The 27837-nt window shown below is 50.4% G+C and overlaps 1 protein-coding gene across 12 annotated transcripts in view; it reads left to right on the forward strand.

Moving 5' to 3' along the window:
- The window catches only part of PFKFB3 (6-phosphofructo-2-kinase/fructose-2,6-biphosphatase 3), a 109391-nt gene that overhangs the window by 33586 nt on the left and 47968 nt on the right, over positions 1 to 27837 (forward strand). For 2 of the 12 annotated variants that reach the window (XM_008953118.5, XM_057298804.1), the window contains exon 1: positions 24534 to 24938. The exons of 6 other annotated variants lie outside the window; for them this stretch is intronic. In XM_008953118.5, the coding sequence (XP_008951366.1) occupies positions 24863 to 24938 (76 nt within the window). In that variant the 5' untranslated portion in view covers positions 24534 to 24862. Of the gene's footprint in view, positions 1 to 24433; positions 24939 to 27837 lie in introns of those variants that run through there. 4 more of the 12 variants (XM_003827796.4, XM_024930299.4, XM_055092390.2 and 1 more) reach the window with 4 other exon arrangements.

Here is a 27837-nt window from a genome sequence, read left to right on the forward strand (position 1 = left end):
GGCTGGTTCCAGGGTCCATCAGCAACAGAAACAAAAATGCCCTGTCCTCTTGGGGAGACACAACCAGCAACAAGAGAACAGCGAAGGAGGCGTAGGACATGCGGCTGATATGGGCTTAGGGGAAACGCAGGCAGGAGAGGGGGCTGCAAGCTCAGGTGGGAGCTTTGGGGCCAGGAAGGCCTGGCTCAGAGGGGACTCGGGTCAGGGTCATAACAGGGAGGTGAAGCCACTGACCCGGAGCTGCTGGAGAGCTTCCGGGGATGGACAGAGTCCGCCCCACGGGTCCCTCCTGCCCTCCCTCGGTGCCTGCCCTGGGCCGTGGAGATGAGTGGGGAGCAGCTGGGCGTTATTTTCCCCGGGGCCAGGGTGGGCATCTCGGCCTCGAGTTGATCTGAAAGGATTTACTGCTGTCAGAGCCACCCCATCGTGTGCAGCACGGACTGGGGGGGATTTGAAGGCAGAGGGCCTGGGGTGTGTCCAGCCCCACCTGCCCCTCGGCCCCAATCTGCTTCTGGAGAGTGGCCTGGCTGAGCTGGGACGCAGCGCACTGGTCCCTACCTTGGAGGCCTGACTCCCTTGGGAAGTGTCCCCAACCCAGTTCCCGTCTCACTACCAGCCACCACCTCCCCAGCACGGGGTCCTCCGCAGGTGATTTCATCTCTGAGGCGGCTTTCTTATCTCTGGAAGAGCAGTACTATCTCCCTGGTGGAGTTGTTCTAAAAATGAAAGGCAATGTGTTCAAAGTGCCCAACACGTGCCTGCCGTATTCAATAAAAGGGAGCTGGTATTCATTTAACAGCTGAGAAGAAAAACAGTGAACACTTCTTGAGCTCTGTTTATCTGCCTTGTTTTACTGGAGGAGAAAGTGGGGCACAGAGAAATTCAGTTATTGGTCCGAGGTCACACAGCGTGTGAGTCGGGAAGGAAGGGGCAGCTGGAATTTGAACCTGGCAGTCTGGCTTCCCTCTGGGGAAGAGCAGTGGATGAGGGCGAAGCCGACAAGAGCCCAAACTCGTCTGCGCTGCACTGCTTTTGAGCCACACACATCCAAATAAGGGATTCATCCAAATCCTTTATTTTCTCTTGAAGTTTTGTGATCATTAATCAGTTAACAGCTTGTTCCCTTCTGTGCTGGACAACCCCCAGCTGCAAGGGGCAGGAATGGAGCACGGGGGAGGCTGTAAAATAGGTCACTCAGGCGTTTCCCTAGCGAGCCCCCCGGGAATGAACAGAAGGGTTTCTCTCCTATGGTGGGATGTTGCTGTCCATGGGGGTCATCGAAGGACGGGTGTGGAGGCCCAGGAGGACTGCAGGCAAGAGGGGAGAAAAGGAAGAACCCGTCTCCCCTCAACTGGATCATCATGGGCTGTGTTGCACTGGTAAACCAAGGTGCCAAGGCTGCGGCAGCTCAGATGGGAAGGGGACCCTGTTTTCTGAGCATGCAGATGCCAGGATTATAGGACATTCTGCCAGGCACAGAAACCACGAGAGCCCACCTTCCCCAAAGGCTGCTGGCTCCAAAGTGGGGAGGGAGTGGTTGTTCCTAGGTGATAAGTGATGAGATGACCGTTGAGCCCCCAGAGTGACACCCAAGCATGTAACTAACTCGAGACCAGGAGCATCCACTGACAAACGCCCGGTGAGGTCGATCCTGGTGACAGGATCCAGGTGCTAGTCGGGTCCTGAGTCGAGTTGCTGGACTCGCAGCATTTAACCATTCAAAATAACCAGCTTTAAAAATGTGCATGGGCCAGGCTCGGTGGCGCTCGCCTGTAATCCCAGCACTTTGGGAGGCCAAGGCAAGAGGATTGCTTGAGCCCAGGAGTTTGTGAGCAGCTGGGCAACATAGTGAGACCCTGTCTCTAAAAGAAAAAAAAATGCTGTCATTGACATTCTTTTTAATGGATGGATGGATGGAGGAATGAATGAATGATTGCTTTGCAAGACAGCATGAACCTCAGGTTCCAGAGTCAGGCTTAAAGCAATCAGATTGAGGGGGACCATGTAATATTTTTTCCTAACATTAACAACAGGCTTATTGTGCAAAGGACAGGAAAATATAAAGAAAGAAATCATTCATAATTACATAGCAGAATAGCCATTGTTAACATTTCAATTTTCTTCAAGTTTTTTCTTTTCTTTCCTTTGGTTTTGTTGCTGTTTTGTTTTGTTTTTTGACAGAGTCTCCCACTTTGCCCAAGCTGGAGTACAGTGGCTCAGCCGTGGCTCACTGCAGCCTCAAACTCCTGGGCTCAAACAATCCTCTTGTGTCAGCCTCCTGAGTAGCTGAAACTACAGGTGTGCACCACCACACCTGGCTAATCTTTAAATTTTTTGTAGAGATGGGGTCTTGCTATGTTGTCCAGGCTGGTCTCAAACCCCTGGCCTCAAGCAGTCCTCTCACCTCACCTTCCAAAGTGCTGAGATTACAGGTGCAAGCCACTGTGCTCTAGTTTATTTTAATATAGTTTATCACCAATGTATGCAATTCTGTGTTCTGAGTGCTTTACTTTTAATGACCCAAACTAAGATGTTCTACTCTGTGTATTAGTTCTCTGGCAAGTAGCAGAATTGTGGCATGTGTTCCTAAAACTAAGATGTATCCTGATCACGTGACAGAGGCTGATACCTCTTTAAAAGATAAAGTTTGGAAATGAAACAGAGACTAGAACAGATATTTGTCACACCCATGTTCTATTTTATTTTCATTTGTAATTATTTTAGAGACAGAGTCTGGCTCTGTCACTCAGGCTGGAGTGCAGTGGTGCAATCACAGTACACTGTAACCTCAAACTCCTGGGCTCAAGCGATCCCCCCACCTCAGCCTCCCAAGCAGCCAGTACTGTAGGTGTGGGCCATCACACCTGACTAGTATTTCCAAAAAAATGTTTTGTAGAGATAAAGTCTTGCTGTGTTGGCTCTGCTGGTCTCAAACTCCTGGCCTCGAGTGATCCTCTAGTCTCAGCCTCAGTAGCTGGGATTATAGTCATGAGCCTCTGCACCCAGCCCACGCCCATGTTTATATCAGCATTATTCACAGTAACAAAGAGGTGGGAGCAACCCAAGTTCCATGGAGGGATGAACAGATAAGCAAAATGTGGCCCATCCACACGGTGGAATATTATGCAGCCTTAAACAAGAAGGAAATGCTGACATATGCTACAACATACATCAGCCCTGAAGACAATGTTCTGAGTGAAATAAGCGAGACATAAAAAGACAAATACTGGCTGGGTGCAGTGGCTCACGCCTGTAATCCCAACACTTTGGGAGGCTGAGGCCGGAGGATCAGTTCAGTCCAGGAGTTCAAGACGAGCCTGGGAAACATAGCGAGGCCTCACTGCAGGGTGTGGTGGGACACAACTGTGGGCCTAGTTACTCAGGAGGCTAGGGTGGGAGGATCACTTGAGCCCAGGTGCTCAAGGCTGCAGTGAGCCAAGATCGTGCCACTGCACTCCAGCCTGGGCGATAGAGTAAGACTGCGTTTAAAAAAAAAAAAAAAAAGACAAATACTGCATGATTCCACTCATATGAGATCTCTAGAAGAATCACACTCATAGAGACAAAGTAGGATGGAAGTGGCCAGGGGCTGGGGAGGGAGAATGGGGAGCTGGTGTTTAAATGGGGACACAGTTTCCATTGGAGAAGATGGAAAAATTCTGGAGCTGGATGGTAGCGATGGCTGCATAACACTGTGATTGTGCTTACTGCCCTGAACTGTGTGCCTAAAGATGGGGAAAATGGACAATTTTATGTATGTTTTGCTACAATAAAACAAAAAGCAAAAGATAAGAGTTGGAGCTGAGGTCCCTGGCTTCTGGCCTCCTCAGTCTTGGCGGATTCTTCCTCCCTGTCTCCCCAAGTTTTCTCTCTAATCCCTCACCTGGCTTTTCTGGGCAAAGGCCAGCCCGCTTCTCACCACCCCCTTCTCTCTTGCATAAGCATCCCCCCAACATTCACACACACACACGCACACACACACCCCTTGAGGTCTAGACTGGGGGTCTGGGTGCAGGAGGGTCTGAGCTGGGAGACCTCCCCACTGCAGCAGCAGTGTCACAAACAAGTTGTCCTGCACCTAAGACTAATCTGGAGTGGAGGCTCGGAAGGAAGCGGTCCTGGTGCTGCCGGCAGCCTTTCCATCCTAGGGCCGAGTTGGCTGGGGAGAATGAGGGGCCTTCGAAGTCCCAGGCCGATCCCTTCGCCAGACCTCCCAGGCCAGGTCTCCACGCCAGCGCTGTGTTTCATCACAAGTGCAAAGCTTCCAGCAGAGCAGTAGGTCCCGAGCGGGAGTGCCGGGATGTGGCCTTGAGGCCCCCGCCTGTCATGTCTCCCAGCCTCAGGCCCTGTTCCCCTTCTAGGCTTGTGCCACACCAGGCTAAGAATCAGAGCCTGGGTGTGGGGGCAGGGGGAGCTGGAGGAGGGGACAGGACTGCCCGATGCTTTCCTGGCTTAGCTGGGCGAAATCCAAATGTAGTGAAGTTCGCCTTCCAGTCCAGTGTCCATGGCCAGGGCAGGAGGGCAGAGGGCTGAGCCTCTGCCAGACAGAGCAGTGCCCTTCCCAGCCCCCCAGGGTCCTCACCTGCTTCACAGAGGGTCAGCTGGAAGGATCATGGGGCCCCACAGACCCACCTGTTGCCACAGGTTGAGAACATGGATGGGGCGGTGCCCAGCACCGTCCCTGGCTCCAGGACACAGTGCACAGCCACAGCCCGCACACACCCCAGCCCCATCCCTAGGAGACTTGGTCCTTCTGTGTCACACCTCTGTTCTCCCCGGAGTTGCAGGGGATTTTCTCTGGAAACTACCTAGTAGTTTAGGGTCCTAAGAATTTATCCAATCTTCTTCTAGAAGATCACCCGGTTCTTCATTCTCAAAAACAAAGCACAAAGACTTTGAACAGCTGCCGAATGGCTTGTCGTAAGCCACACAGGAGAAAAGGCCGCAGGCCCAGCACCATGCCAACTTTGGGGTTGGCTTATTCTAGAATCTAGACTATTTTTTTGCTCACAAATTATCTCTCAAACACCTCCAGCTCCACTAGGATTCTGTTTACTAACTGCTTCCTGTGCACCTGTCTCTCATTTCCTCAACAAGGAATAGAATGCTTGCAGTCAGGTGCCCCAGCCCCACCAGCCTGAAGCTGGGCTTGTAGCTGGCACCATGGTAGGTGGCAGTGAAAACTGGAGTCTGGCCTGGTGTGGTGGCTCATGCCTGTAATCCCAGCACTTTGGGAGGCTGAGGCAGGTGAATCACCTGAGGTCAGGAGTTCGAGACCAGCCTGGTCAAAAAAAAATATATATATATATATGTATATAAATAATATATAAATAATTACATGTATATATAGTTTTGAAAGCAGGAATTTTTTTTTAAATTTTTTTTTTTGAGACAGAGTCTTGCTCTGTCACCCAGGCTGGAGTGCAGTGGCGCGATCTCGGCTCACTGCAAGCTCCGCATCCCGGGTTCACGCCATTCTCCTGCCTCAGCCTCCCAAGTAGCTGGGACTACAGACACCTGCCACCACGCCCAGCTAATTTTTTTTATATTTTTAGTAGAGACGGGGTTTCACCGTGTTAGCCAGGGTGGTCTTGATCTCCTGACCTCGTGATCTGCCCGCCTCGGCCTCCCAAAGTGCTGGGATTACAGGTGTGAGCCACCGCGCCTGGCCTGAAAGCTGGAATCTTTACATGACAGGCATGAGCATCACTGGAGACGCTTTTTGTTTTTTATTTTATTTTATTTTATTTTTGAGACAGAATCTTGCTCTGTTGCCCAGATTGGAGTGCAGTGGTGCCATCTCGGCTCGCTGCAATCTCCGCCTTCTGGGTTCAAGTGATCCTTGTGCGTCAGCCTCCCGAGTAGCTGGGATTGTAGGCGCCCACGACCACGCCCGGTTAATTTTTGTATTTTTAGTAGAGACGGAGTTTCGCCATGTTGTCCAGCCTGGTCTCGAGCTTCTGACCTCAGGTGATCTGCCTGCCTCAGCCCCACAAAGTGCTAGGATTACAGGTGTAAGCTACCACACCCGGCCTGGAGAAGCTTTTTAAACATTGCACCCCCAAAAGCCCCATCCTGGCAATTCTGGTTTAATCGGTCCGGGATGGGGTTGACACAATGGGTAGTTTTGAAGTTCCTTGGTGATTCTTTTTTTTATTTTGTATTTTTTGAGATGGAGTCTCACTCTTGTCACCCAGGCTGGAGTGCAATGGTGTGATCTCAGCTCACTGCAACCTCTGCCTCCCAGGTTCAAGTGATTCTCCTGCCTCAGCCTCCTGAGGAACTGGGATTACAGGCTCCCACCACTGTGCCTGGCTAATTTTTGTATTTTCAGTAGAGACAGGGGTTTCACCACGTTGGCCAGGCTGGTTTCAAACTCCTGACCTCAGGTGATCCACCTGCCTCGGCCTCCCAAAGTGCTGGAATTACAGGTGTGAGTCACCGCGCCTGGCCTTTTTTTTTTTTTTTTTTTTTTTTTTTAAGAGAGCGTGTTTAGCTGTGTTGCCCAGGCTGGTCCCAAACTCCTGGGCTCAAGTGATCCTCCCGTCTCGGCCTCCCAAAGTGTTGGGGCCACAGGCGTGAGCCAGCCTGCCGGCCTTCCTTATGGCTCTTACGTGCCACAGGTATTGAAAGCCACTGATCTCCACCATGGTCAGACTTAGCCATCAGCTTCGCACGTTCACTCTTTTTCTCTCCCCAGATTATTTAGCAAGTTAGCCTGGATCTCAATTTATTGAAACCCGACACAAAAACCCTGATTTAAATAACCAGGAGGCCCAGTTATTTCCATGAGGACACTAGAGGAAGAAGCACTAGGGTGACCACGGCACGCCCCACGAGGGCCTCTGTGGCCTTGAGACACATCACTCTCTGCCCACAAGGACTCTCAGTTCTTTCTCTGCTCCTCTCCTTTGATCCCTCTGCTGGGGGTGGATTACAGAAAGAACTGCTGGCTTCCTCCGTAATCTCTTTACAAGGCCCCTTGGGGTGGGCCGTTCCGAGCTGGTTCCACTCATCCGCTTACTCACAGTGGCAGGAGGGTTAGCCACTAAGCTGTTTATCAGTCATTGATAACTTCACATGAGGCTTACATTCTTTTCTGAAAACACGTTTTCACAAGGATGGAGAGAACACACCATAGAAACAGGCCACTGCGGGGGCGAGGAGACGGCAGAGGGACGCCAGGGTCTCCCATCGGCTCACCTCTGGTCTCGTCCCTCTTCCACCGGGTGCTGCTGGACCTGTGGTCCAGCCAGGGGCTCATCTGGGTCACTACCTGGCACTCAGGCCCTCACCCAGTTATACCAGATCAGTACTTCCTCTCCGCTACTTTTTTTTTTTTTTTGAGATGGAGTTTCACTTTTGTCACCAAGGCTGGAGTGCAATGTGAGATTTCGGCTCACTGCAACCTCTGCCTCCTGGGTTCAAGCGATTTTCCTGCCTCAGCCTCCCGAGTAGCTGGGATTACAGGCACCCACCACCACGCCCAGCTAATTTTTGTATTTTTAGTTGAGACAGGGTTTCGCCATGTTGGCCAGGCTGGTCTTGAACTCCTGACCTCAGGTGATCCACCTGCCTCAGCCTCCCAAAGTGCTGGGATTACAGGCGTGAGCCACCGCGCCTGGCCCCCGTCCTCCAGTTTTAAGAACTCGAGCCCCTCTCCTAGTGGTATAAAGTCTTGCTGATAGGGAAGAGCAGGAACCTTGGTGGCCCAGTAGAACTACTGGTGACCCTGGCTGTCAGAGATAGAGCAAGGCCAGAATAGGAAGGTGATTGGTGGTGTTTTCGGTGGTATATGATGGAGAAATGATTAGAAATAAAACTATTTTGTTTTTTATTTTATTATTAATATTCTAATTAGAAAGTTTGTATTCGCATTTTAATGATATTCATAATATACTTCATAGTTAGGGATGCTTTTGGCTGTAAGTAACTGGATACTGGACCAGCAGTGGCTTAACTCCATGGAACTAATCACACGACCACATCCTGTGGCATCCTCAGCAAAGGGGGTAGATGGGCCCAGTGATGACTCATTCCTGTGGATGGAATGGAAAATAACTTTTTCTGAAACTGGTAGTCTCTGTCTCCCCCCATTAGCCAATCAAGGTTCATTCAGCTGAGCAGTGTGGAGTGGTCGCAGGTATACCAGTGAACAGTGCCCCCACATGAAGTGAAATTCACCTTCACCTTTCTTTTACTGTTACTACATGCTATTTCGTTATCAAGGGAAACTGAATTTGTCACAGATCATTTCAAGAATGGCATTGTGTATGTGGATTGGAGATTAAATGTATAAACATCATGGTCTTGTCTGGCTGCAAAGTGTAGTATCTTTTCTCGCTCTTAAACAATTTTTCATTTTTTGTAGAGATGGGGTCTTGCTATGCTGCCCAGGCTGGTGTCAAACTCCTGGTCTCAAGCCATCCTCCCGCCTCAGCCTCCCAAAGTGCTGGGATTACAGGTGTGAGCCACTGCACCTAGCCTTTTTTCGTTCTTTTTATAATAAAAGGCTATGTTTTAGAAGGTGCTTGTTGAAAAAGTATGTTATAGGAAGAAGATACTGTGGCTGAGACTGCTAGCATCTCCCAATACCCCTTCTCCTTGCTTCCTCAGTAGCAGAATCCCAGGCAGTTGCCCAGCTGAGAGGCTATGTTGCCTCCCTGCATTTGCGGGGAGGTGTGCCGCCACGACTGAAGCTGACCGGGGAGACCAATGTGGAAGTGCGGTATGGGCTTCTGAAAAGTTGTCTCGAAAGTGAAAAGGCAGCTGGGCGCAGCGACTCATACCTGTAATCCCAGCAGTTTGGGAGGCCAAGGCGGGCAGATCACTGAAGGTTGGGAGTTCAAGACCAGCCTGGCCAACATGGTGAATCCCTGTTTCTACTAAAAAAAAAAAAAATAGCTGGACATGGTGGTGGGTGCCTGTAATCCCAGCTACTTGAGAGGCTGAGGCAGGAGAATTGCTTGAACTGGGGAGGTGGGGGTTGCAGTGAGCTGAGATTGCACCACTGCACTCCAGCCTGGGCCACAGAGTGATACTCCGTCTCAGAAAAAAAAGTGAAAAGGCAAGGGCCTTTTTGTCCTATCTCACTTCGCCTTACTGCCAGTAGTAGCTTGGTATTTAAATAGTGTAACAGGTGCAGTGTGGTTTATATTACGCTGTCTCATGTACAGTAAGTGATGAGATGGGAGAAGTTTAGACAACTGCTCTAGGCTGCGTCTCTACAAATTACTCATTTCACGTTGGGCAGGTCTTTCGTTGTCAGCAAATGGAAAGTCAAATTAAATGTATTTGTCATTATCTTTCAGCATTGGTGTTTGAAATATTAGTGATGTCTTGATTCATTGTTTATTCAAAATAGAATTTTTAGCTGCCATGGGTTTAAAAAAGGTAAGAATTTTGCTCAGAAGTATGCACCTTCCAAAACTGAGGATCATCCTTTTGAGGTGAATGTGCAGAATTATTAGCATTTATACTTCTCATGAACTTTAACATTTTTGAGTTTTAGCTGTTCTGAAATAATTCCAGACTTAATAGAAAAGTTGCAGAAATAGTGCACAGTGTTCCATAGCACTCTCACCTAGATTCTGCAAGTGTTACCATTTGACTACTCTATCATTCTCTCCCTCTCCATTTCTATCTATCTATCTATCTATCTATCTATCTATCTATCTATCTATCCATCCATCCATTTACCTACCTACATATATATATATATCTGCCTCATAAAGAGGAAGAGAAAATATATTTATATGGATATATGCGTGTACGTGTGTGTGTGTGTGTGTGTCTGAAGACAGAAATATATGTCGTGCCCAGCCCCTATTTTTTTTTCTGAACCATTTGAGAGTTAGATGCAGACATGATGCCCTTTTGCCCCTAAGTACTTCAGGGTGTATTTCCTCAAAACAAGCACAGTATCATGATTGAAATCAGGATATCAACACTGATACAGTTCTGTTATCTAATACGCAAACTTCAAGTCTCACCAATTTTCCCACTACTGCTCTTTACCTTTAGCAAAATCAAGAACAACATTTAGAGTGATTCAAGGTTTCATCCAGGCTCACAAGCCTTTCATCTAGTGTGTCCTCAATCTTTGCTGCCTCTCATGGCCTTTGTATTTTTGAAAAGTGCAGGCACTGATTTTTTTTAAACGTTTTTTTTCAAAAGTTTAAAATGCGATAAAAATGTATGACACAAAATCTACCATCTTAATCATTTTTAAATGTGTACAGTTCAGTAGTGTTAGATATATTCACGCCATTGTGCAATAGATCTCTAGAACCTTTTCATCTTATAAAACTGAAACTCTGCACCCAATAAACAACAATTCCTAATTTCCCCCGCCGCCTGCCCCTGACGTCCCCCGTTCTGCTTTCTGTTTCTGTGAATCTCTTGTAGTGACCTTGTGTAAGTGGAATCATACGGTGTTTTTCTTTCTATATCTGGCCTGCTTCACTTAGCAAAAAGTCCTTAAGGTTGACCTCTGGTGTAGCTGTGACGGATTTCCTTCCTTTTAATTTTTTTTTTTTTTTTTTTTTTTTTTTAGACGGAGTCTCGCTCTGTCCCCCAGGCTGGAGTGCAGTGGTGCGATCTTGGCTCACTGCAAGCTCTGCCTCCCAGGTTCACGCCATTCTCCTGCCTCAGCCTCCCGAGTAGCTGGGACTACAGGCGCCCGCCACCTTGCCTGGCTAATTTTTTAAAAAATTTTTTGGTGGAAACGGGGTTTCACCGTGTTAGCCAGGATGGTCTCGATCTCCTGACCTCGTGATCCGCCCGCCTTGGCCTCCCAAAGTGCTAGGATTACAGGCGTGAGCCACCGCGCCTGGCGATTTCCTTCCTTTTTAAGGCTAACATTCAATTGTCTGTAAATTCCACATTTGGCTCATGCATTCCATCTGTCGATGGACACTTTGGTTGCTTTACCTGTTTGCTATTGTGAATGATGCTGCAGTGGGCATACGTGTGCACGAATCTCTTCCAGAGTCAGGTCACTTATTTTTTAGACTATCCCTAATTTTTTTAGAATATCCTTAGTTTTTAGAAAATAAGGTCACTTATTTTTTTAGAATTTTTTAAGAATATTTAGAACTTGGGTCCATCTGTTGCTTCTTCCTAATTAGCTTTAGGTTCTGTGTGTTTGGCAGGGATGCTCGAGTAGTAGTGATGTGCCTGTCACAGACCAGACTGCTGATGGTGAGGTTCACTTTTTTTTTTTTTTTTGGGAGACAGTCTCGCTCTGTCACCCAGGCCGGAGTGCAGTGGTGCGATCTCTGCTCACTACAACCACCACCTCCCAGGTTCAAGCGATTCTCCTGCCTCAGCCTCCCGAGTAGCTGGGACTACAGGCATGCACCACCAAGCCCAGCTAATTTTTGTATTTTTAGTAGTGATGGGGTTTCACCATGTTGGACAGGCTGGTCTAGAACTCCTGACCTCAAGTGATCCGCCCGCCTCGGCCTCCCAGAGTGCTGGGATTACAGGCGTGAGCCACTGCACCTGGCCTGAGGGTAACTTTATCACTTGCTTAAAGATGGTGCCCGCCAGTTTTCTCTACTATATGGTCACTATTTTGTCCCTTTGTGATAAGTAAGGATTCTGTGGGGAGATATTTTGAGTCTCTGCAAATATCTGTTTTTATTTATTTATGTTTTGAGATGGAGTCTCGCTTTGTCATCCAGGCTGGAGTGCAGTGGTGTGATCTCGGCTCACTGCAACCTCTGCCTTCCGGGTTCAAGTGATTCTCCTGCCTCAGCCTTCCGAGTAGCTGGGATTACAGGCACCCATGACCACGCCCAGCTAATTTTTGTGTTTTTAGTGGAGATGGAGTTTCACCGTGTTGGCCAGGCTGGTCTTAAACTCCTGGCCTCAAGTGATCCACCCACCTTGGCCTCTCAAAGTGCTGAGATTACAGGCGTGAGCCACCACGCCCAGCTGCAAATATCTTGTTTGTTATCAAGCTCCCACCCATTTGGTGATTCTTGTGTGAAACAATTATTCCTACGGTGATTACCCAGGGATGACCTACAGGCTCCGTTGTTCCTTCTATACTTATTTGTTGATATTCTACTCTAAGGAAAAGCTTTCCCATCTCCTACACGCATTCATTCATTCATTGTATCCACAGTTGAGCGGGTTCATGGGTTCCTATGTTTCTCTGGGTTTTAGTCTATTACTATCATTATTCATTTTGTTTTTCACGTTGTACAGGATTTTGGGTGCAGTGGCTCATGCCTATAATCCAGCACTTTGGGAGACTGAGGCCGGGGGGACTCCTTGAGGCTGGGAATTTGAAACCAACCTGGGCAACATCGTGAGACCCCATCCCTACAAAAAAAAAAAAACAAAAAAACAACAGATTATACCAGATTTGGCCAGCGGGGAACCCTTTAGAATAGGCTCGTGTGTTTCTTGACACATCCACATCATCTTCCCATTAACTTCTATTTCAACATCAGGGTTTTCTGTGCTTCCTGTCTCTATTTATTTCGGAGATAGGGTCTTGCTCTGTCACCCAGGCTGGAGTGCAGTGGTGCGATCTTGGCTCAGTGCAACCTCCGCCTCCCCGGTTCAAGGAATTCTGGTGCCTCAGCCTCCTGAGTAGCTGGGATTATAGGCGTCCGCCAACATGCCCAGCTAATTTTTGTAGTTTTTGTAGAGATGGAGTTTCTCCATATTGGCCAGGCTGGTCTTGAACTCCTGGCCTTAAGCGATCCTCCCAGTTCTTCGGCCTCTGAAAGTGCTGGGATTACAAGGGTGAGCCACGACACCCAGCCAACTTTCTGTCCTTCAACAGTGATCAATTGTGGGTATACATGACATATGAAATAACAAAGATTAAATCTATTTCAAGCTGTCAAGTGGCCGAACACTGAAGGCTGCCACAGGAAAATTATTTAAAGATACATTTGTTAAAAATACGTTGATTGATTAAGAAATTAGAAATTGAAACAGAACTATTTCTACTTGGGGTGTGAACCCCATATCACACTCTGAATCCCCACCAGCAGGGACCGCTCAAGACCCGTTGCATGCCAAGGGTCTTGACAAGGGAATGTCCCACCCAATCTAGGGCTCCTAGCCCCTGGACTACCCAACTTGGTCAAATGTATGCCTAACTGTTCTATCAGCGGTTTCACTTAATATAGCAGTTCTAGACTCCGAGACTTTTACACAGAGAACCCCGAGATCATTCTGAACTTGAGGTGCAGGACAGCGCGTTGTGCAAAGTCACAGAGTTGCTGAGAGGTAGAGCTGGGATGGGGGCTCGGGCCCCCCCTAGAATCACAGGATCCTTACGTCCAGGGCTAGTCAGAAGCCAGCGAGTTTGAGTTGCAGCTGTTGGGGAAGTCCCTCTGGAATGGTTTCGACAGGTAGGATCTGGCTGCTGCATTTGCCGTCTCTCTGACCCACCGCTGTCCACTGTACAGAGAAGGCATCTCTTTCTACCTTCAAATCAGCATATGGTTTCTGCTCACAGGAGCAACGCGATGCAAGACAACCCCCGCGCCTTCGTCAGTGGCTCTAACTCCTCTCACAGCCTTGTTCTTTCTCCCTGTCTCATAGGGATGGTGTCCAGGTGGCTCGGACACCCTGGTCGCCGTTCCCTGGGGATAGATGAGTTTATGAAGACCAAATTGGATATGAGCAAAAGCACTCTTGGTAAAACTGTATTCAATCAATCCCTAGATTAGTATTTTTTTAACTATCCAGGCCCATCCCAGATGTCTGAATAGATTTCTTCCGATCTTGGCTACTCTGTGATTTGGCCTTCACTCCTTGATTTACCCAGCAGAGTCAATGACATTCCCCAATACACACACACACACACACACACACACACTGCTTTCTGAGGAGGAGTACACAGAAGGGAACACGATCCAGTCTCAACACTGGCGATTACAGACCGTCCCATTCTCTCATTTGAACCCTACACATTGATCCAGCCCAGCCGGGAGGTTTCCTAACATCTCGTCAGCAGCTAGCATCGCTGTCCAAAACCTGCCCGTTTTTTTTTTTCTTTCTTCTTTTTTTTTTTTTTTTTGGCTTGATTTGGCTCTATTTTTAGAATGCTTTCCACTGGGAGAAGGAAGAAATATGAGGGGAACAGAGCAGGGAGAGGTGCCAGCTGTGGCTTGCCAGCCTAGGGTTGCTCCACGGCATGTGTTTACACTGCAGTCATGGGCCAGCCTTGCCTGGCCCCTGCGGGTCACCCGGGCATGCTTCCCGTACCCAGCAGAACGTGATCTGGGTTCCAGTTTCCATTCTCCCCAGTCCTGGGTTAGGAAACTCAGTTGTTTTGACATTGACTCTTCCCTTCACCCGTGTGTGTGTGTGTGTGTGTGTGTGTGTGTGTGTGTGTGTGTTGGGGGATGTCACTGATCTGCTGGGGAAACCAAGGGGTGAAGACCAAATCATAGAGCAGCCAAGATCAGAGGGAATCTATTCAGACATCTGGGGTGGGCTTGCACAGTTACAAAAAGTGCTCATCCAGGGATTGGTTAACCTAATACTTTATAGTTTTTCCAAAAGTGCTTTTGCTCATATCCAGTTTGGTCTTCGTAAGTACCTCTTGAGGTAGATGGGGCTGCTGTTCTCATTCTACAGATGATTTTACTGTGAATGGCTGTCTGTCCACCTCAGATCCCTGCAGGATTTGTGGAAGCTGCTTCCAGCTTCTTATGTGAGCCAGTACTCGCTCCTACTTAGGATTATATATTGAGGTTGGACATGGTGGCTTATGCCTGTAATCCCATCACTTTGAAAGGCAGGAGATTTGCTTGAGGCCAGGAGTTTGAGACCAGCCTGGGCAGCAAAATGAGACCCCCTGTCTCTACAAAAACAAAAGATAGAAATTAGTTGAGTGTGGTGGCATGCACCCATAATCCCAGATACTCGGGAGGCTGAAGTGGGAGGACAGTTTGAGCCCAGAAACTCTAGGCTGCACTAGAGTTCGTGTGATTGCACCAGTGCACTGCAGTCTGGGCAACAGAGCCAGACCCTGTCTCAAACAAAACAAAACAAAACAAAACAAAAAAGGATTATATATCCATTAGTTGAATCGCTGCAAAGGTAAACATTCATTCATTCATTAAGCAAGCATAGATTGAACACCTTCTCCATGTCGGACACTGTGGTAGGGTCTGGTGATTCAAAGATGAACAGCTGTCCCTGTTTCTAAGTTGCCTGTAGTCCAGTGATTACTCTCAGGTTTCTGTCTCACGTGTCCAAGTGGAGAGACAGCCAAACAGGCTTTGTGTGAGCAACAAGGCTGTTTATTTCACCTGGGTGCAGGCGGGCTGAGTCCGAAAAAGGAGTCAGCAAAAGGTGGTGGGATTATCATTGGTTCTTATAGGTTTTGGGATAGGCGGTGGAGTTAAGAGCAATGTTTTGGGGGCAGTGGGTGGATCTCACAAAGTACATTCTCAAGGGTGGGGAGAATTACAAAGAAACTTCTTAAGGGTGGGGAGATTATAAAGAACCTTCTTAAGGGTGGGGGAGATTACAAAGTACATTGATCAGTTAGGTTGGGGCAGAAACAAATCACAATGGTGGAATATCATCAGTTAAGATTTTCACTTCTGTGGATCTTCAGTTGCTTCAGGCCATCTGGATGTATATGTGCAGGTCACTGGGGATATGATGGCTTAGCTTGGGCTCAGAGGCCTGACAGTTTCTATTAATATTTGTATTTCATTGAGAACAATGGGAACCATTGGTGTCTGCCATTTGGGAAGTGGAAGAGATGCTTAGACAGATAAGGGAGCAGAGGTCTAGACGAGGTGTAGAGAGGGTCAGAAACCAGGTTGGGGTTCCTAACTCCCAAGCCACGTCCCCACCCACCTACCGCAGTCACTGTCTTGCCCTTCCACTCCTATTGGATAAGCTTTGGAGATAAGACAATCCTGGTTCATCACGGTTGAGTCTCTAAACCTAGATATGCAGAGGTTCCCTGGAATTGCTTCTTGAGTCCCTGATTAATTCAGCTCTTGACATCACAAGATGAACGCACTCTTTAGTGAATTGCACAGACTTTTGAAAACTATGTTTCCACTGCGCTAAAGTCTAGGAGCGGGCTCCTTAGCCTGAAGGATGCCTGTTTCAATGGGACGTGACAGCTGCTTTCAAACATTTAAGGGCGAGCACCTGTTGTTGGAGGGGGATGCAGGCTTAACCCATGTGCAGCAACAGAAAGAGACAAGGGGGCATTTCCAGGAAGATCAACTCAGCTTAGTGTAAACAATGTCTTTCTAGCCAGTAGCGCCATCTAATAATGGAGCAAACAGCTTGGAGCCAAAGAGCCGGAGGTCTAAGCTGAGGATCCCAGGACTCTTCAACAGGGGTTTGTGGATTCAGTGGGAAGCTGGCCCAAGAGCTTTCAAGGGCCTTGGAGTGACCACCTGATTTGTCCCTTTGCACAGTTTGCCTGGTGCTGCACTTAGAGCTTTACTCTGTGAAGGGCATAGAACACCAACACTCTTCTCATGGCAAGGATGGGCTTTTGCTCCTGTTTCTTTTCTTTTTTCTTTCTTTTTTTTTTTTGAGACTGAGTCTTGCTCTATCACCCAGGCTGGAATGCAGTGGCGCAATCTCGGCTCACTGCAACCTCCGCCTCCCAGGTTCAAGCTATTCTCCTGCCTTGGCCTCCCGAGTAGCTGGGATTACAGGCACCTCTTACCATACCTGGCTAATTTTTGTATTTTTATAGAGATGGGGTTTCACCACATTGGTCAGTCTGGTCTCGAACTCCTGAGCTGAACTGATCTGCCTGCCTCAGCCTCCCAAAGTGCTGGGATTACAGGCGTGAGCCACTGCGCTCGCCTCCTGTTCCTTTTTCATCCACGATTTGGAAGAAGATGGTGTCAGGGTCATAGAAGACCCTTAGAGAGGAGACATGGGGCGGGGTGGTTTAGGCATTAGTAGTGGCCATGTTTCCCCTACCCTGAATGGGGCTTTGCCCAGGGCTGTTCCATCGGGTTTATCTGGGCCTCACAGACATCTAGAGTTTTCTTCATCTTGTTGTGTCTGGGTCTGCACAATACTGAGAAATTGTCTGGCAAGAAACAAAGCTACTCATGTTCTAGGTCATAGTTCCATGGCTTAGCATGAAAACAAGCAGGATCCAAGTGTTCAAGGGCCCCTGCAACCCTGACATGCCTCCTAGGTGGCTGGCCATGTCTGCATGGGGTCACTGCGGCCCAGGACTCAGACTTTCCTCTAGAAGTCGGTTTTGGCAGTGTACCCAGGGAGACTGAGTCACCAAGCAAACTGGTAAGAGAATGCAGATAAACGTGGTTCACTTCCAGGAGGATCACAACTGCCAGCAGAGAGTATTCGGGGGGCTCCCCGCAGAATTCTCTTGGGGGAGAAGGTAGGTGGGAGTTAGGGGCCATTGTGTGTGGCGAGGCAGAGAAGGGAGAATTCGGACTACTGTCCTGGCTGCTCTGGCAGAGCCAAGGTGGTGTGATACGTGAGTTTCTCAGTCCATTTTCCATTCACTTATTCTCATGGCAGATGGTGATCTCCTTTGGGGAGGTGAGGCCCGTCACTACTTAATGTGGCAAGGTTGCAGGTTCCAACATCCTGCTCTTTTTCTACTCTACCCCTCCCCTTGTTTTCAAGACTTTGAGAGGAATTTTCCAGAATCAAGCTTTCTGGCTCTCCTTCCTCTTTTGCTTTCATAAGGACAAACACTATTCGGGGGAGAGGGCGGGAGAGATATTGAGAGCCAAGGCACATGAGACAGCACAGGCAGCAGGGTGCTGCCTCGTGAGCTTGCCTTTTTTTTTTTCTTTTCTTTTTTGAGATGGAGTCTCACTCTGTCTCCTAGGCTGGAGTGCACTGGTGCAATCACAACTCACTGCAGCCTCCACCTCCTGGTTCAAGCGATTCTTCCACCTCAGCCTCCCAAGTAGCTGGGACCACAGGCGCCTGCCACCACACCCGGCTAATTTTTTGTATTATTTTTTGTAGAGATGGTGGATTAGTCAGGGTTCTGTAGAGGGACAGAACTAATAGGATAGATGTATATATAAGGGGAGTTTATTAAGGAGCATTGACTCCCACGATCACAAGGTGAGGTCCACAATAGGCCGTCTGCAAGCTGAGGAGCAAGGAAGCCAGTCCAGGTCCCAAAACCTCAAAAGTGGGAAGTTAATAGTGCAGCCTTCAGTCTGTGGTCAAAGGTCCAAGAGTCCCAAAGCTGAAGAATTTGGAGTCTGATGTTTGAGGGCAGGAAGCACTCAGCACAGGAGAAAGATGTAGGCGCAGAGACTAAGCCAGTCTAGTCTTTCCACGGTCTTCTGCCTGCTTTTGTTCGGGCCCTGCTGGCAGCTGATTAGATGGTGCCCACCCAGACGGAGGGTGGGTCTGCCTCTCCCAGTCCACTGACTCAAATGTTAATCTCCTTTGGCAACACCCTCACAGACACACCCAGGATTTTTCAATCCAATCATCTTGACACTCAGTATTCACCATCACAGATGGAGTCTTGCTATGTTGCCCAGGCTGGTCTCAAATCCCTGTCCTTAAGCAATCCTCCCCACCTCAGGCTCCCAAAGTGCTGGGATTACAGGCCTGAGCCACTGTACCTGGCTTGTTTTAGTCTTTTATACTGCATTTTTACTGTACTTATTATTATTATTATTTTTGAGACGGAGTCTTGCTCTGTCCCCCAGGCTGGAGTGCAATGGCATGATCTCGGCTCACTGCAGCCTCTGCCTCCCAGGTTCAAGCGATTGTCCTGCCTCAGCCTCCCAAGTAGCTAGGATTATAGGTCCCCACCACCATGCCCAGCTAATTTTTGTACTCTTAGTAGTTTTACCATGTTGGTCAGGCTGGTCTCGAACTCCTGAACTCAGATGATCCACCCACCTCGGCTTCCCAAAGTTCTGGGATTACAGGTGTGAGCCACAGCACCTGGCCTTACAGTACATTTTCTATGTTTAGATATACAAATACCTACCATTGTGTTACAGTTGCCTACAGTATTCCGTAGAGTCACATGCTGTACAGGTTTGTACCCTAGGAGCAACAGGCTATACCATGTAGCCTAGATGTGTAGTAGGCTCTGCCATCTAGGTTTGTGTAAGTTTGCACAATGACAGAATTGCTTAGTGATGCATTTCTCAGAACATATCCCCATCATTAGCCAACACATGACTGCATTTCTTTTCTTCTTCTTTTGCTTGACCAATAAATTAGGACATCTTAAAACTTTTGAGAAATACACAAAAGGCTCAAGCCATCCTCCACATCTTTTATTTTATTTTTTTTAGGGAAGATAAAACATATTCATTATTCCTTAAGTGGAAGTGAATCCTCATAAAGGTCTTCCTCTCTGTCGTCTTCATGTTGAGTAGACTGGGAAGGAGGAAGAGGGGGTTGGTCTTGCTGTCTCAGGGGTGGCAGAGGCAGGAGAAAGTAGGTGTACCTGTGTGATTCAAATGTGTTGTTCAAGGTCAACTGTATATGGTTGGCTCTCACGATCTAATATTTTACATAGGAATCTTATATCTCTGTCTGTCATAAATAAAATGAACTTAAAATTTCCTTTTCTTTTACTTTTTTTTTTACCAATCAAGGTTATGCTAGCCTCAGAAATGACTAGAGTTGCTTTTATTCTTTTCTATTTTCTGGAATAATTTACTTAGATAAATCATCTGAGGTCAGGAGTTCAAGACCAGACTGGCCAACATGGTGAAATGCCATCTCTACTAAAAATACAAAAAAAATTAGCCAAGCATGGTGGCACAAGCCTGTAATACCAGTTACTCAGGAGGCTGAGGCAGGAGAATCGCTTGAACCTGAGAGGCGGAGGTGGCAGTAAGCTGAGATGGTACCACTGCACTCCAACCAGGGTGATAGCATGAGACTCCGTCTCAAAAAAAAAAAAAAGAAAAAGAAAAGAAAAGGAAATGCCCACAGGAGATGGAGTGACAGGGTCGGGGCAGAGAGAAATGGAAACTTACTGGAGGGTTTGCCGGGACTTCAGTTGAGCAATTTGAGTCACTTCACCCAGAGCCAGGCTATGGCTGCTGTGTATTCTCCTCACACCCACTTAATGAGACGCTAAGTCCACTAGATTGGAGAAAAATATATGATATTTGTAGAAAAATAATAATTTTTTTTGAGACAGAGTCTCACTCTGTCACTGAGGCTGGAGTGCAGTGGCACAGTCTTGGCTCACTGCAACCTCCACCTCCTGGGTTCAAGTGATTCTTGTGCCTCAGCCTCCCGAGTAGCTGGGATTATAGGTGTGTACCACCACACCCAGCTAATTTTTGTATTTTTAGTAAAGACCAGGTTTTGCCATGTTGGCCAGGCTGGTCTCGAACTCCTGACCTCAAGTGGTCTGCCCACCTTGGCCTCCCAAAGTGCTGGGATTACAGGCGTGTGCCACCGCACCTGGCCTCTCCATGTCTTTTCATGACTTGATAGCTCATTTCTCTTTAGAACGGAATCATATTCCATTGTTTGGATATTCCATAGTTTATCCATTTACCTACCAAAGGACATCTTGGTTGTTTCCATATTTTAACAATGACCAATAAAGCTGGTATAAACATCTATGTGCATGTTATGAATTGGTCTTTTGAACCCCCAACATGACATTGTGTGGATAGTCTCAGTCTCTGTTCTCAATCATGTGTGAGTTACAAATAATTTATTGAAATAAGAGCCCCCTCCCCGTGTCTTTGGCTGGTGATGATGGAAGGGTTTGTTTCAGTGTTTTGTTTGGTGTCTCACTTCTCTCCCTCATACATGGGATTTTTCTCAAGAGCAAATAGTGACACTTGGTGTCTAATGAGCAACTTCTGATTGCTCCCAGCCTACCATGCTTGTCACCTCTCTCACTCTCTGTGGGGCAGCGGGTAGGTCCTAGCTTGGTTTGAACGTTTTAACCTGGCTATGGCTGGCACAGGATCACAGAAATGCGGTTGCTCGCGTTTGTTGTTACAGCAGCATTTGGAAGCACTGGTAGGAGTTAGATGACACTGGCTGGCACAGAAGTGTGAGAACAAAGGTGATCCTGGAGAAAAACCACTCCACTGTCCTCTCAAGGCTGGACCGAGCTCAGTGAATTCAGCTATGTGAGCACCTCACCAGGCACTTGCTTTTTTTTTTTTTTTCTTTTTTTGCGACAGGGTCTCACTCTGTCACCCAGGCTGGAGTGCAATGGTGCAATCACAGCTCACTGCAACCTCTGCCTCCTGGGCTCAGGTGATCCTCCCACCTCAGTCTCCAAAATAACTGGGACCACAGGTGCGAGCCACCATGCCCAGCTATTTTAAATTTTTTTTTTTTTTTTTTTTGCAGAGATGGGGTTTCATGTTGCCCAGGCTGGTCTCTTAACTCCTGAGCTCAATCAATCCGTCCGCCTGAGCCACCCAAAGTGCTGGGATTACAGGTGCGAGCCACTGCACTGGCCAGGATCATTTTCAATAATTGCCCTGCTAATGTCTCATTCTACTCACGGAAGGTCCTTCTCTGACCTTTCCTTCCCAAACAGCTCAATTGTTCTAGGTGAGTCTGAATCACAGCCTGATCGGCTGCTAAATTAGGATTCCACTCAGCACCCTGGGGTTAGGGTGGCCCTATAATGAGTCTCCTAGGGAGCTATCTATCTGCGTCCGTGTCAAGCAGAAGGGAAAAACAAAAACAAACCAACAAAAACCCCAGCAAACTCTGCTCCTAATTGGCTTTCTTCTTTGATCTCTGACCTGGTTCCTTGACTACTCTAATCTCAACTCCCTTTACTTCTTCCCATAAAGCAAGTGGGGTTGACTAGGTAGTCTTGAAGTTTCCTTCTATCTTTCATAGTTTCTAGGACCATGACCTAGGAGAAATCATCAATCTGCGCTAGCCTTGGTGTTATTGTAGCTGTAAAAGAATCATCGTATTAGAGGAACATTTACGTTATTGGGAGCGTTTTCTGAAGGGCCGCCTTTGTGATACCCAGGTTAGTAGGAGGGAAGTTGGCCAAGCCCTAGTTGGACATTTGGGGTGAAGATGGGGCATTAGCAGAGCTAGGGAATGAGTTAGGAGGATGTCCAAACTAGTAAACTCGGAACCAGTAAATTACCAGAATACAGTTGCAGTTGGGTTGTTTATAAGTGATTTTGTAGTGAAGCAGTTTCATCTCTCATGAGGGCTCTACCCTAACTTACCTGGGGCTGTAAAGGCTGCCAGGAGTTCTAGCTGGCCATTAAAAAAACAAAAACAAAAACAGGTGTGTATTCGTCCTTGCTCCCACGCACTCCCAGTTTGCACTTAGATGTAAGGAGCGGGGGGAGGGGGGATTGAGTTAACTTCCTTTTGCCTGCTGCAGAGCAAGTGCAGGAGGCGAATGGGGGAAGAACATAGTCTTCCCTCTAGACTCGCAACGCGTTATTGACAGACAGGAAAAGTGCCCGGTCTGCGAAAGTTCAGCTGGACCTCCGGGACATCAACTCCCTGTGCCCTAAGAGCTGACCGCTGTCAGATGCGTTATCTAGGTCAAGAGATGAATGATGTGCCGCTGCTGGGGCAGACGCCGTCTCTCTGCTCTCCCTGTGAGCTGAAACCAGCAGTGTTTGCAAGCTTGTAGGGAGTGTGGAAGAAGGCCCCCTGGTCCGCTTGCCTGGCCTGTACGTGTGCAAAATCGGTGGGCAAGCAGCGGGCGCGCAGGTGCACCGTCATTCCGCAGGAACCGCGGGCGCTCTTTGCAGGGGTGCAGCCGCTCTCCCCGCGCGCAGCCTACAGCCCTCCCCGACCCTCGCGAACCCCAGGGCGGGAACTCGTCCCGGTGGCGCGGACGCTCGCTGCCTGCTGTTTCCCTCTTCGGGTCAGCCCACTCTTATTTCAGGAGTGGAGTGGGACTCTCCCCTGGGCGTTTAGGGTGTCGCCTCTGGCATGTGCTCCCGCTGCAGAAAACAAGTCCAAATGCAACGCATCGGGTTTCTGAACAGCCGCCAGAGCGCGGAAACCAGACCGTCAGCAAAGCTGTCGCGGGAACAGGGGCTCTGAGAGGGCGGCGCCGGGGGCGGGGTGCCGGAGTGGGGGTCGAGGCGGGAGGGGGAGTGAGGGTCGAGGCGTGGGGGAGGGTGGCGGGGCACAGGCCAGGTGGCCGATGTTGCGCGTTCCGGAGCCCCTCGGCAGGCGGCGGGTCGGGAGGAGTGGAGGCCCGGGTGGGGCGGGCGCGCGGGGCGGGAGCCGCCCCGGTCGCCGCCTGGGCGCGGGCGCCCTCCCTGTGGAGCATGCGGGACGTGAGCGACGTGTGGCAGCCTCTGCGCAGACTTTTCCGCCGCGGTGTAGGTTTCAGCGAGCGCCGCCTTCCCTCCAATCACAGCCCAGCCTCAGCGCTAAGAGTGCACCTCTCTGCAAGGCGGCGCAGCGCTCCTGTACTGAGGCTTCGTTTGCAAAAATTACATCCGTCCCGGCGCGGGCGGCGGTTCCCCATCAAAAGCAACCCAGATCTTCCCCGCACGCCTCTGACCTGACTGCACGACTGTCACAAGTCGCGAGCTGGTGCAAACTGCGAGGGCCGGGAAAGGAGACGGGGCACGGATGCACCAAAAAGTGGGGAGGCAGAGCTGCAGGGTGTGCAGGATAACGGAGTGAATTTTAGGGGTCTGCCTAATAAGGGGCCGCCCCCAATAGTTTTCCCTCGACTTAGGTAATGAATTGCAGATCGAAATGGGTCTAGTTTTATTCATTCTTCTACTCGGGGCGATAAAGGTTTATTGAATGGTGTACATGGTGAGTGTGAAAACCAGATGCCAGCTGCCCCCAGCCCCAGTCCACTTCAGTCCAGCTCCCCGGGGCTTTCCCGCCCCCTCCTCGTACCCAGCACCGCAGGCCTCTCAAGCTTCCCAGTCTTTGGGCTAGGGGAGGGGAGCAAGGCTCAGTTCAAGTCCAGGTTTCTAAGGGATTCAGGAAAGTGGACAAGGTGAGGTGGGAGGATCAGGGAAGCCTCCTCCCCGCGGGTCGCCCCGGTCGTGGCGGGGGATGGGCTCACGGGTATTATCAGGGAGCAGCCTGGCCCATGTCCTTACCTGGACTGCGCCTGCCCCACAGCGCGTGTTAGGAATGCAGAGTACTGGGGCTCCATGGCCCTAAAGGAGCTGCATTGGTAGGATGCATTTTAAGCAGCTTCCCAAGGGATTCGGCTGCGGGGTCCACGGTCTACACTGGGCAGGACTGCGTCGCTGCTCTCCTCCCGGCCAGCACAGTTGAGGTGAGGGGCCGGAATTAGTCGGGGAAGCTGTGCCAGACGTCTCGAGGGGACAACGGGACGAGGGGATAACAGCAGCCAGGACCCTTCAGCAGGGCTGGGCGCGCTCCAGGCCCGGGGCAGGGCGGCAGGAGCTGGTGCACCGCCGTCGCCGGCCCGCAGGGGGAGCTCGCAGGCTACCTCCCGGCTCGCCCACCCTCCTCCCCACGTGGAAGGGGGCTGGGACCCAAGGAATGCGGCCCGCCCCGAGGCTGACGTACGCGTCTGCGGCCAGCCCGGACTCTTTAAAAGCCGGCGGTGCGCAGGGCATCCTAGCCAAGCCGGAGAGGAGGCGAGCGGCAGGGCCTGGTGGCGAGAGCGCGGCTGTCACTGCGCCCGAGCATCCCAGAGCTTTCCGAGCGGACGAGCCGGCCGTGCCGGGCATCCCCAGCCTCGCTACCCTCGCAGCACACGTCGAGCCCCGCACAGGCGAGGGTCCGGAACTTAGCCCAAAGTACGTTTCCCCTGGCAGCGCAGGAAACGCCCGGCCGCGCGCCGGCGCACGCCCCCCTCTCCTCCTTTGTTCCGGGGGTCGGCGGCCGCTCTCCTGCCAGCGTCGGGATCTCGGCCCCGGGAGGCGGACCGTCGGGCGCAGCCGCGAAGATGCCGTTGGAACTGACGCAGAGCCGAGTGCAGAAGATCTGGGTGCCCGTGGACCACAGGCCCTCGTTGCCCAGATGTGAGTGCAGCTGCGCGGAGCCGGGTTGCAGGGCGCGCTGCGCGGGGCCGGGCCATTGTGTGGGGCGGCTTTGTGCCGACGCCCCTCTGCGGGGGGCGCGCCCGTGCGGGTCGCGCCGGCGGGGCGGGGCGGAGGCGCGGGCTGCGCGTCCTTGGCCGGGCGGCGGGGGCGCTGTGGCCCTTGTCCCCGTGGCTGCCCCGCTGGCCCGGAAACGGCGAGTGCGCCCGGCCGGGCTGCGTACGCCGAGACGAAGGGACGCGCGCGCCTGGGCAGGCCAGGGAGGGGATCCACATCCTCCGCGATCCCTGTCCTCGACACCCGTCTCGGGCGGCCGTGGCCGGAGCGCAGCCCAGGGACCCGGCCGCGCGCGCCTCCGCCCCTTTCCACCGTCCGGATCTCCTCTCTCTGCATGTTTCCATCTCCTCTCCCGCCTTGCTATGCATTCCTATCCCCTCGCTTCACTTAATAACCTATTTCTCTGTCCTGTTTCTCTTTCGATATATATGTCTCTGTTTTTCTCTCTCTGTTTCTACCTCCTTTCTCTCCCACTCTGTTTCTTTCTGCTTTTATCTGTTTCTCTCTCCTTCTCTCTCTCCCGTGCATCTCCAGTGCCATGGGGGCGCCCGTGCTGGGGGCGCCAGGAGAGCCACCTGGAGCCACGCCTGTGTCCCCGGCTTTGGGGAGGGTCGGTGGGTTGGTGAGTGCACGGTTGGCGCTGCTCCACGCGCCCCGGGCGCACGCACTCCCCGGGCGCACGCACTCCCCGGTGCTCGGAATTGGCTGGCAGTATCCTGCCCCGCCCCGCCGGTGTCCGCCCCCGCCACCAGCGATCGCTTGGGAGAGGGTTACCTCGAGCTCCACCTCAGCTGCGGAGCGCCGCCGCGGAAAAGGGCGGGTGGGCAGCGCAGAGAGGCGACGCTGCCTCTCCAGGTAATGAGCCCCGGCTCCCATGGGCTGGACAGGGAGCCGCCTGGTGCTGTTTTGCCCAGGTCAGGTTCGTAGCCTGAGTAGTGACCGTGGGATCCAGGTGCAAACTCTCGAGGTGGCTTCGGGTCATCCGAAGGCGCCTGAGCGCAGGCGGCTGGCAGGCAGGGTTGCCCGGCTACTACGTTTCTTAGGACGGCCCCCGCGGGACTTGACAGCTCTTCTGGAGCCCTGCCCGGTCTGAATCACCCGTCTCGTCCAGACCTGCCCCTCTCCCCACACCCACCCCCATGGTGTGCCCTGGGTGGGGACGTCAGCAGATCCACCCTGCTGGACTTCAGGGTTCTGGGGTAGCCCTCAGGAGAGGTCTTGTTCCCCCTCTGTGTGAGGTAGCCCAGGACTGGGGGATGTGGGTGTGTTGCCCAGCCCTGTCAGATGCGCTTGAACTGGGGTGGCCCATGGTTCTCTTGTCTTTGTGTAAAACCTGTAAGTGGAGTGGAATGCAGCTCTTAAATCCCCAGGGAGGTTTGGCCAAGGCCAAATGCAGAAACAACTTTTGCATAAAGCAAGTATTATCTCTATAGCACTTTGTAAACTGCATTGGAGGCTGGTCCCACATATGTAAATACATGTGATTGTATACGAATGCCCACGGGTCTGGGAGGAGTGTCCCGTGACTTCCAGGGCTCTGAGATCTGTTGGCATGAGCTCAGTTGTGATCTTGAGAACTCCAGCGTGCACCAGGGCGTCCTCCCTCCAGGCTTGGATCCTGATCCATTAGACCCCATCAACCTGCACGTCTAGCACGCAGTGAGAGATTTGCCTAAGAATCCCTGTCAGAATCATTCAGAGCTGGAGGGTGGGAATTTGGCTAAAGCCAATGGATTAATTCTTTTGTCCCGCCTACTGCTGGTATCCTCCTGTGTGGCTTTGAGGTATAGTCTCAGACACATTCCTTCTTGTAAAAAGATCTGCAGCCCAGGTATCGCACATCCTTATTTCAAGTGGTGGTGTCTTTCTCAGTTTATATAGTCACATTTAACTCTTACTGGAATGGAGGGAAGAAGGTATTTCTATTTGGTATCTTTCCTGACACCCTCCCTCGATTCTCTAATGGCATTTGGGACATTGGGTTTTTCTTTCTTCTTTTTTTTTTTTTTTTTTGACATGGCGTTTCACTCTGTCACCGAGGCTGGAGTGCAGTGGTGCGATCTCGGCTCACTGCAACTTCTGCCTCCGGGTTTCAAGCGATTCTCGTGCCTCAGTCTCCCGAGAAGCTGGGATTACAGGCGCACGCCGCCATGCCCAGCTAATTTTCATATTTTTAGTAAAGACGGGGTTTCACCATGTTGGCCAGGCTGGTCTTGAACTCCTGACCTCAAGTGATCCGCCCACCTCAGCCTCCCAAAGTGCTGGGATTATAGGCATGAGCCACCACGCCCAGCTGGGTGGGTTTTCTTTCTCCTAAACTTGTTGCCACCTTTATAAGCGGCCTTCTCATTGGAGGTCTGCAGCAGAGTTCCCTGAGGTTTATTATTTATTTATTTTTTTTTTATTTATTCATTTTTGAGGTGGAGTCTCACACTGTCACCCAGGCTGGAGGGCAGTGGTGCGACCATAGCTCACTGTAACCGCCAACTCTTGGGCTCAAGTGATGCTCCCACCTCAGCCTGTCCAGTAGCCGGGACTATAAGTGTGCACCACCACACCTGGCTAATTTAAAAAAATTTTTTCTTTTTCTTTTTTTTTTTTAATTGATCATTCTTGGGTGTTTCTCGCAGAGGGGGATTTGGCAGGGTCACAGGACAATAGTGGAGGGAAGGTCAGCAGATAAACAAGTGAACAGAGGTCTCTGGTTTTCCTAGGCAGAGGACCCTGCGGCCTTCCGCAATGTTTGTGTCCCTGGGTACTTGAGATTAGGGAGTGGTGATGACTCTTAACGAGCATGCTGCCTTCAAGCATCTGTTTAACAAAG

The sequence above is a fragment of the Pan paniscus genome, chromosome 8, assembly GCF_029289425.2.
Source record: "Pan paniscus chromosome 8, NHGRI_mPanPan1-v2.0_pri, whole genome shotgun sequence".
NCBI classification, from domain to species: Eukaryota; Metazoa; Chordata; class Mammalia; order Primates; family Hominidae; genus Pan; species Pan paniscus.